General features: G+C 32.2%; 1 protein-coding gene across 1 annotated transcript; it reads left to right on the forward strand.

Moving 5' to 3' along the window:
- Window positions 1-2,449: 2,449 nt before the first annotated feature.
- Window positions 2,450-3,862, forward strand: LOC142609683 (transcription repressor OFP1). The gene has a single exon (XM_075781336.1). The coding sequence runs from the start codon at window positions 2,568-2,570 to the stop codon at window positions 3,789-3,791; it is 1,224 nt and encodes a 407-aa protein (XP_075637451.1). The 5' UTR covers window positions 2,450-2,567; the 3' UTR covers window positions 3,792-3,862.
- The last annotated feature ends 6,748 nt before the right edge of the window (window positions 3,863-10,610 follow it).

The raw sequence follows: 10,610 nt of genomic DNA on the forward strand, positions 1-10,610 counted from the left end.
TCAATGTAGAAAGTACTACGTTAATTATACTTCGAGAGTAATTAATAATTTTCCGAATCGAAACTGATAGAAAACGCGACTTAGTCCAATATAGTTCTTTGTCATATTAACTAACACCAAGATACAAACAAGCGTCATAAACTACTAGACTAGTACATGTTTTTGGGCACAATAAGACAATTTATATAATATCGGTCCCCGCTCTAGTTCATCACTAAAGATGAGCACGTATAAATGTGGTAGACAGTTGGAGTTCTGATGAAGTTGAAGGGGCAGAGTAGAAGAGGGGACCAGTGTGGCTTGTAGAGCACAGACGTGGCTAATTAGATGTTTCAACAACAGGAGAATGTCTCATCCATTCAGTTCTCGATCGTGTGCATTTGAATGGTTCTGAGTTCGTTTTCGTTTTTTCAACCTTCAAAGTCATAATACGAACAAACAGTCCCATGTCCTTCACACTTATCATTCAGGTGGTTGGGATGTACAAGCTGGTGTGTTTGATGCTTTGTTTTGTTCTGAACAGAACCTTTCTATTATGGCTCTTTTTACAAAGCTGAATTCGTTATCATTGCTCATTTAATTGAGCGGTAAGATCTAATTAAAGCTTTGCCTTTTTTGTTTTGGTACAATTGTATTTTTTAAGCTCAATAAGGTAATGAAAATGATCTCTCCCAAATGAACATCAGTCTTAGCCTTAAGAAACACTTGCTGCCATTGAAGATTACTCTGCTTGAGTACTAAGTATGCAATTAGGAAACTAATTTGAGCCCATATTGTGTGCCTGTTTTAGGTCATCCTTTCTAGTTAGGACTCTACTTGAGAAAACTCTGTTAGTGAAAAAGTGGCAGCTTTTTCTTCTCGATCAGGCCAGATCATTCAATAGTGATCACTTGGCATTTTCTTGCAGACCATATTGATGTAATTTCGGACTAGGTAATTTCTTGAAAGTGGCTAAAAGTGCAGTAGTACCTAATGAAATTTTAAAAGCCAATAAGCAAGTGTAAGGTAAGCCCAACTCTAACTTGTTCATCAAGTGAAGCCCCTAAAAGCTGTTTAGTTGGTCCTTCTGGGCCCCTATAGAGCACTCTCACCTTACAAATACGATTAAAATCTAGCCGAGGTAAGCAGTACAGCCCTGAACAGAACAGAAAAAGAATAAAAGAGGTAACACCATGCCAAAGCACCCAAATAGTATTTCTCAAAAAATATTGCATCTTGGACGTATATATAATGCTGCTGAGTCATTTTCGCAACGAACTCGCACTTCAGAAGTATTTTTTAGCTTTGTGTCTTTTCCTTCTTTGTACTTTTATTTATCCTTGATAAACTATCTCCTACCCTTCAAAACAAACAGTTTAACCCATAAAAATATGCTATGTTAATAGAAGCTATAGAAAGAGACTACTTACTAACCATTTCTCAAATAGAATCATTGTGCATTAGGTAAACCTTTTTATTTTTATTTTTTTATGTCATATGTAGTAGCTGGAAATAGAATTTCCTAAAAGGCATTCTGTTTCGTAAACAGATTGCAATTGCATGTGTGTGTGTGTGTGTGTATACAGAATTAGAAGTTAGAACTCGTGCAATATGCCAGTATTTGATATCCATCCCAACTCCCAAGAAAGCACCATGGACATAACAAGAGAGGACTGGAAGTTTTGAAAGAAATGCAGTGGCCAAGAACCAAATAGGGCCCTTTATTTAGGATCCAGCAATGCATGTAAGCCACGTACAGAAAATCGGTTTAGAGCTTAGAGAACTCTTGCATTAGCCGTAGTACGAATGTGAAGTACCAGCTGCTCTGAAAAAAATCTAATTATCTGAATTGGTAAACCATTTCCAAGCACCAGACTAGCACTCACTAGCAGTGTTCTAAGGAGTAAACAAAAGGTAATCATTATAAGATAACAAATTTCTGCTCGGTTAGGTAATAAAAGCTGGAAAACAATTGGCTTAAGTTTTGAGTCTTAACCTCCAAACCAACCCCAAAAAAAAAAATAGTAATAAAAGAGAGGAAAGTCTTTTCCACAACTTTTTTCCATCCATTTGGCATAGCACTTTTGTGATTGATGCATGAAAAAAATAATGCTTAAAAACATATGAAAGTAATATATTTCAAAGAGTTTTAATAATGTGTACCTTCAAAGCATACATTAGTAAATTATTTATAAAAAAAAATTATGAAAATATAATTTATTGCTATTTTGATAATTTTTTTAATTTTTTATAAAACTTTCTGAAATAATTAATTAACAGGCTATAAGGGATGACAATCATTATAAAAATATAAATTATGTATTAATTTCTCTTTTGCACCTGTCCCCAAACGTGGCCCACCCTTTGCCTTTGTGTCCGCTTTTTCTTCCATTGTGGACCCCATTGGTACTCAAATTCCAAAAGCCTCACTCTCACTATTTATCTATGCACTCAAAGAAGATGATTGATACCTTAAAGTTATCTTCTTTATTTTCATTTCTCACACAAGAAAGGGAGGCAGAGAGAATCATAAATCCATAAGAGATTGTCACTACCTTTGTATTTTCCTAGCACAGAGAAGAGTGTGTATGTGTGTGGGGGTGTGGGGGGTGTTTGTGATGGGAAATTACAGGTTCAAGTTATCAGATATGATGCCTAATGCCTGGTTTTACAAACTCAAAGACATGGGCAAAGGTAGAAGCCACAATACCCCTACTACAAAGAAGAAAAAACAACCAACATCATCTTCAGCAACACAATCCTCAAAACCAAAGCAACCCCACCAATACATCCCTAGAAAATCCTACTACTTCACAAGGGACCTCATCCCAAGTGATCATAGACTCTATAACTCTCCTATAATTAACCCAAAACCAAAAGCCTCTGACAACCATTTTCATGACCCACCAAGGAAATCTTCCAAACAAAGAGTCAAGAAAAGAACTTTGAGGTCTTCTTCACCTAAGCTTGTCACTTCCTCTGTCTCTGCTGGTTGTAACTGTGGTTCCACGCTTGACTCAATGTGGACCAAATCAGATTCTCCACCTGAGTACTCTTCTTCTTCTTCGCCTTTCGATACCTCACCTGAGACTGAATTTCATGAGCCTGAATTCAGGTCTGACCGTATTCTTGCTACTGAGTCATCGGTGTCATGGTCAAGATCTTGTCCCTGCAATGTTAATTCTAATGCTAATGACATTGTTATCAACGTGGATGATAAGTCTTTGCCTAGTAAATTCGGAAAGCTAAATGGGTTTGATTCCTTATCCGAGCTTGAACTTGCTCCTATCATAACCAAGCCAGCCAAATTCAATGATATAGAGAAGAAGGAAGAGCCAACAAAGTATAGGAGGAGCTCAGCTAAATTTGAAGAAACAAATGCACACGGGTCTTTATCGGTAAAGGTTGTGAAGGAAGAGAGAATTACAACGAAAGAGCAGAGAAATAGTCCTGTAAAAAGATTGTCTTTGAATTCTCCAGGAGGAGTCAGGCTTAGAATGAATAATTCTCCAAGAATCGCAAGTAAGAAAATTCAAGCACTCAATCGTAAAAGTGTGTCATCAACCTCAAGTTCAAGCTCAAGGAGGAGTCTTTCAGATAGCTTTGCTGTAGTGAAGTCTTCCTTTGATCCTCAGAGAGATTTCAGAGATTCAATGGTGGAGATGATTGTGGAAAACAACATCAGGGCTTCAAAGGACCTTGAAGACCTTCTTGCTTGTTATCTCTCTTTGAATTCAGATCAATACCATGAGCTTATTATCAAGGTGTTTAAGCAAATCTGGTTTGATCTGACTGACATCCAATTGAAGTAATTTTTATTGTCTTAAAAAGACTTTCTGTTACATATAGTATTCTAATAAAACTTTTAATTGTTAGTTGAGTATTTGAGTAGATATTAATCTCAAGTTCTAATCTCTAGTGGGCTAACATAATAAATTGCACATCGAACTTTACTACTTTAGTCTCAAGGAAATTGGATTGAATATAAAATTTTTCTGTAGAATATACCCTGTTTATTTTTATTTTTTCATTTTCTTAAATCAATAAAACTATTTTCATAGATTTATTACAGTTACAAAATTACTACAAACAAAGATTGTTAACCATGACAAGTTCAGGATTTCAATTGCTGATGTGTCTCTAAAAGTTCATAATTCAACTTGAAACTAGCATAAGTATCAATTGATACATTTTTTAAAGTTCATAATTCAATTTAAAAGTAATGATAATACAAGATTTAATTTATAACAGTATTAAACTTCTTGATTTAATTTAAAGATTTTGAACCTATAAGATTTAATTTGAAATTATCCTTATTATAAGTATAGGTTTTAAAATGTAATTTACCCAACAAAATTTTACCACGTCTATGCAAGTGGATTAAAAAGTAAGTTGCATGTTACTTTTGAAGATATGGCTTCTCCTTTTTTTTGTGCATGTATTTTTAAGTGGAGTTTTGTCCTTGTTCTGCAGCTCTCAGTAACTAAAGTTCATTCTTTATAAAAGTTATTTTTATTTCCTTGGTGTTTAGTTCTCTGTCTTCTTCCTAGAAAATAACCAAAGAACTAATTTTATGGCCCCTGAATTTCATCACTTCCTTGCACCAACACCAATTTGGGAGCATTATACAAAAATTATATATAAAAGTAACTAATTTAAGGGACCCTCACAAACAATATTCTGACAGAGTTTTCCATCAAATTCAGTATTTCTTGCCCAAAAGAAGATACTCTTTCAGGACAACATTCAGTCTTTATCTTAATAAAAAAATAGAGGTGTCTCTCTGGGTATTATATTCAGCTTTAACTTTAAGTACTTTCCCTTCCCCTCAGGAGATAAAGATAGAGAGAAGGGAAAAAAGCTGTGAGTTCAAAACCTTCAAAGATGAAAATTGTTAATTCAAATAACAAAAAGGTAAATTTGAATTTCTGCAAATAGTGTGAAACCCCAATAGCTTTTGTACTGTTGCGAAGAGTTTTTCAGAAGTTCTAGCTTTGTCTAAAGTTGAAATTTGATGTTAAAGTTACTTCGAAGAAAGCAAAAGCAGTTCGAACTTTCAAACCTTAGATTATGGACTAAAAGCATTAGGGAGTTGGGAGGATCATGCGGCTTATTTTTTTACAGGGCCTTCAATTAAATTATAGCAATGTTTATATGAGTGATATAACTTTTTTCACAACTTATGAAGATAATGATAAATTGTGACGGAATGGAAGTAACATTATTTTTACATAACTCGATCATTTACATTGTTTTTTTTTTTAATGTACAAATCTCAATAAGTTAGATCAAGAATGGTACAAAGAGATTGAAATTTTCTCTCTAGACTTAATGATTAAATTTTACCTTATGCAAACAAAGAAAGAAAAAGACCTGAATGCCTTATTTTATGTGACAACATCAATTTCATATAGTCCTTGTCAAGAAAACACTGATTCTTGTGTCGTCTCTTTCCGGGACAAAGAGTTTCAAGCTTGGCACATCTACCAAATAAAATGAAATTTTTTTGCATTACTTAATGAAGTTTATTCTAAATACTCCCTAGCTTTACGGTATCAACTACTGTCTTGCTTCTGTTACTAGTTGACCTTGGAGCTACCATATTATAATTACATGTTAATCAAGTTCAGATGCGCAACAAGCCTAGCTAGTTAATTAAAGACTTTAAATCTCAAATTCTTACTAAGTCCAGCTTTTCAAACCTGCTCTAAATGCAAGCTGGTTTAAGTAATTAAGTTGCTTGTTGGCTTTGACTTGCAAAACTACAAATTGCTGAATTATTAAAAGTTTAGGACTAAAGAGTACTTCCAGTTTTTACATAACTTTTTTTTTAAGGGAAACGACAGAATTTCATTTAAGAACAAAAATTATACGTAAGAGAAAATACAGTACAAGCTAGAGGAGACACCTCCAACTAAAAATATAAACTTTGACAGAAAAAAAAACAAAATCTGCTAGATTTAAACCAACTACCATATCTATTTGATTTCCCAACACAACTCTCACACTAACCAAAAGAAAGAAATCCTATAGAGAAAAATGGCAAAATTATCTTCTAACTATAAACTATGGCTAGCAAAATTAGCTTCTAAGTATTCTATAGTATGGGCAGTAGCTATTCAGGCTAGGGAAGCAGGATCAAGCCATGAAGTGCCTTGGCGGGCTTCGAACGTTACGCTAGTACGCATTTACTAGTTTTATTTTGACTGTGCTTGCTCTAATTGTCAGTCGCAGGCCACCATTGTTATTGTTGGAATATATTCATGTGTAACTAGTGTAGTTAGTTTTTTTTTTTTAAGAGGAAAATAGTGTAGTTAGTTAAATATTAAAGTCTCACATGCAATATTAATGACAAGAATAAACGGTTAATATAAAATAAGTTATGTTAAAGAATGCCCTTAAGGTAATTGTTAATAAACCATAATAGGAAAATTTTGATATCACTTTCATGAGAAATATAAAAAACTATCAATAATATTTGTTTTATTTTTTTCATTCTTCCAATACATTGTTTCTAAAAATATATAATTGGGTCAAAATGCATAAGTTCAGTGCTTTTTTATAGGAGAGTAAAGTGATGTTCTTAAATGTATGTTAACTACTAAACTCTTCCCAAAGTGGATCATTTTTCATACATTTGAAAATTACATTTTTTATTGTATGTGTCATTTCTTAAACTTATAAAGCTTCCAAGAAATATTGAAATTAATTTTTTTTAATACTGGAGTCTATACATTAGCTTCCCAGAACAATCATATAAATTGGAATATGTTAAAAAAAAAAAAAAAAAAAACTCACATCGACCTTAAATTTACTCCATCCCAATATATTTCTTGGAACAGAGCTAATTAATCCTACTATTTACCATTAATATTAGATATAAGAAATAATAGATTAATTATGAAATAATCTCTTTTCATTTCAAGTGATTCAAATGAAGAAGATCTTGATTCCAAGTCTCATGATGACACGTCAAGAGTTTTGTAGTTTAATAATAATAAAAGTGTCTTGTCTTTAGACAAACTAAAGCTCTTTTTAGTTGTTGTTCAAAAAAAAAAAAAAAAAAGCTCTTTTTAGTTGGGTAGATAAAATAGTGGGATAATGAAAAAACTTGTGATGATAAAAAAGGTAAGGCAATAAAAAATACTTATGTTTTCTACTATGCATGTTTGATAAAGAGGAAGAAAAAGTGAAATAATAAAGAATAAATTATTATTATTATGCCCTTATTATAGAAAATTTTGAACTTTTGTTCTCAATGACATTTTTTCTTTTTCATTTTCTTCTCAATTTGAAAGGAAAAAAAAATGGTGGGCCTAGATTAGAAAAGTCCATCCGCTCTCATTTTTTTCCTCCCCCTTTTCACTCCAATCAAACAATTAATAAAAAATCACATTTTCCTCTCATTTTCATTTTCTCCCTTTAACCCTAGCCAAACATTGCATAAATTTACTATTTCTTACACCGAGGTCACTTGAGTGTTGAGTAGTCTTTCATGAACCAATAAGTTTGACAATGAATTATTCATCAAAATAGTTTGACAATGAATTAATTGGCAACCATTTCATCCAAATTAAAAATAAAAAGTGGCAACCGTGACTTTACTTAGTCAATTTCTATAAATAACCAAGCAAATACTAACATAAATTAGGCACTAAAAAAGAAGAAGATAGGACGTTTCTTGTTTGATCCTCAACCTAACTATTTCCATAGACAAAACACAATTAATACGGAAGATCTTATTGTAACATATTAAACATTGACGTACGTGTGTTATTTATCAATAACGTACCTGGAGGGAAATGAATTTAAATATTGCAACCGTTGGCAGGTTTTCCTTTTCTTTTGTCTTTTTCTTTGTGTCCCATTAAATAATAGGTACTTGGGTTTGGGTAGGCCGGTGGAAAATTCCGAACCCACAAGTATATTATATGTGCACACCATACACTTACAACAAAAGGACAAAACTATACTATATATATTTTGTACATGTTCAATATTCTTCATTCTTCAACCAAAGCAATACAACTTTGAATAACAAAGAACAATTTGCAACAACTTTGCACGTAAATAACTAAATATTTACATACCCATCTTTCTTAATATGCACATTTCTTATTTAAGAAAAAAAAATTGTAGAGATTTAGAGTGCATGAATGCATATAGAAGTATGGAACAAGTAAATCTAGCGTCTTAAATTTTTTCACAACTTTACTACATAGCAATTTGTGAGTGGTAAAAATAAAATAATGGGGCTACATAGGTCCATGATTTCATCATTCATGAGTTGCTATATAATAAAATTGTGATAAAATTATAAAAAAATTTGTGACAAAGTTATGAAAAAGTTTATGGCAATGGACTCACTCGTATGGAACATTGTCTCTAATATTATATAGCAGATGATGACAAATCTCTCTAAACAAACTTTATTTAACCCTCTTTGTATTTATTCACCTCGTACGTCAAACTGGTCCTACTATTTCGGTGAGCAATTAAGTTGTTGCCGTGGCATTATCTTATTTGGGCGTTTTCTCTTTTCTTTTTTTCTTTAAAAAAAAAAAAATTAAGTTTGGTCGTATAACGGCTGGTGAGATGGCATATCAATAAGTTGTAAAATTGGGTGAGTTCAGCTAGTTTAATTCTTGTCATTTTCGTTGATTGAATAAGAGATTTGAGATTTAAACTCTACCTGCTTTAAAAGTCAATTGATATCTTGGTCTAATGATAAAGAGATATTATCAGAAATGAACATCATAAATTGAAACTCTTTTTCTCTTAAAAAAAAAACACTTTTGTCGTCAAATAAAATATTTGGGATTTAATCCCTGTTTATACCATAAATTAATTGAGTGTTTTGGTTTGATGATAAAAAGTAATTATCTATTCAAAAGCAGATGTCATAAGTTAAAAGTCTATTGCACAAAATTTGTAAGATAGATTGTAAAAAAAAAAAAAAAAAAGGTTATTTTTATAGCATTGCGTTTTTTACTATTTAGTTTTGTGGATTAGGTTATTGAGAATTAGAACTTGACTACAACAACAACTCCATAAAAAGAAACAATGTATGGACCTTTGGGGGGGTCTTTCTTTATAAAATGAATGTGAGGAATTAAGGCACGGTTGGGGTTTAATTTTGAAGGGGGTGTGTCGGCGAGCCGCAAGGAGAGACCAGTCAATGGACAAAAAAAAACTAAGGAAGAGTTGAGGACAAGACAACATAAATGCGCAGATTCTGGATTTTTGCTTGATATTGCCATTGTCATATTCTCTCATCTACCTCCCCAAACATTTTCAACGAATTCTTTTTCTTCTTTTTTTTGTTAGCAAATAGCAATGCATGCATGTGGTTTTTTTTTTTTTTTGGTTTTAATGCATGCATGTGGTTGGGGCTATACTGAACCAAGAAGCTGATCCCATTCCCATATTCACAATAATTGCAAAACGTGCATTTTTACTAAATCTCTTGACATGTTGCAATCAATCTATGTTGGATTTCATTGCCCATCACCAAACCATGCACCGAAAAAAAAATTTGTCGTAGGATATGAAAAGGGTTGGATTTGCTTGTGAAATGTATTTTGTTGTTTAATTATTCTCATTATTATATAATATATATTTTATAGATAAGATATAATTTCAATCTATAGCAGAGTAAACTGAGACACTTAATGTAGAGCATTTCAAGTAATTATATGTTTATAACCTAATCCACTTGTAATTAATTAGTTAGTTAGACGATTTTTTAAGCATTAGCCTATAAGATTTAGGCACATGTCAACCATCTAGAGGCTGCCAATGCCAAACAATTAGTATAAGTAGGAGAATGTGATCTCTTTGTAAATTAGTTTTGGTAATTAATTGAATTGTTAGTCTTTGTGTGCTATTTAGAATTAAGTGTTTTTGCAAAGATATTTATCCACCTATTAATATGTTCTAAATAACTCAGCCATTTTATTATTTCTAAACCATACACAAATACCTCATCACATTCCCTGCATCATTTGATTTTTAATATAAGAAAGTCGAACTCCAAATAGCTTATTCTAGTTATTATATTTTGACAAAGGTAAGTCTAGAATATTGGTTTTAGTAGTGAATAGTGAATAAAATTCAATCTTTACGAAAATATTTAAGTGAGGATAAACCTCAGAAATTAGGAATAATGAAAAAATATTATTGACATGACAACTAGTTTCTCTCTCTCTCTCTCTCTCTCTCTCTCTCTCTCTCTCTCAATAGAGAGACAACTAGGGTTAAATCATATAAAATCATGAGAAATTTCAGGAAGTATTATCTCATACTATTTATGTGATGGGTTTCAGTTGATGTGAGAGAGCAGGGGGATAATTGCACGTGTGGGAGACAAAAATCTTGGGGAAATCTTAAATTTGGACAAGTCAATAGTCATTGTTGTACACGGGCGTGGTAATAAGCTGACCTCTATGACTCATGTGCGTATGTCTTTTCCATTTGTTGTTACTCCTTACTTTCCCGCTCATGCACCCCAAAAATAAATAAAAAACATTAAAATCATTTTAGGTCCATAATTTGTACATCTAATATAAAGCGAAGTTCAACAAAATAATAATAATTATCTTATATATTTGATATACACCTCATTTGTCTCA

This window comes from Castanea sativa, chromosome 9 (assembly GCF_040712315.1).
Source record: "Castanea sativa cultivar Marrone di Chiusa Pesio chromosome 9, ASM4071231v1".
NCBI lineage: Eukaryota > Viridiplantae > Streptophyta > Magnoliopsida > Fagales > Fagaceae > Castanea > Castanea sativa.

Excerpts from the sequence above, each read along its gene's own strand:
- LOC142609683 (XM_075781336.1), top strand. The coding sequence starts at position 2,568 with ATGTGTGTGGGGGTGTGGGGGGTGTTTGTGATGGGAAATTACAGGTTC.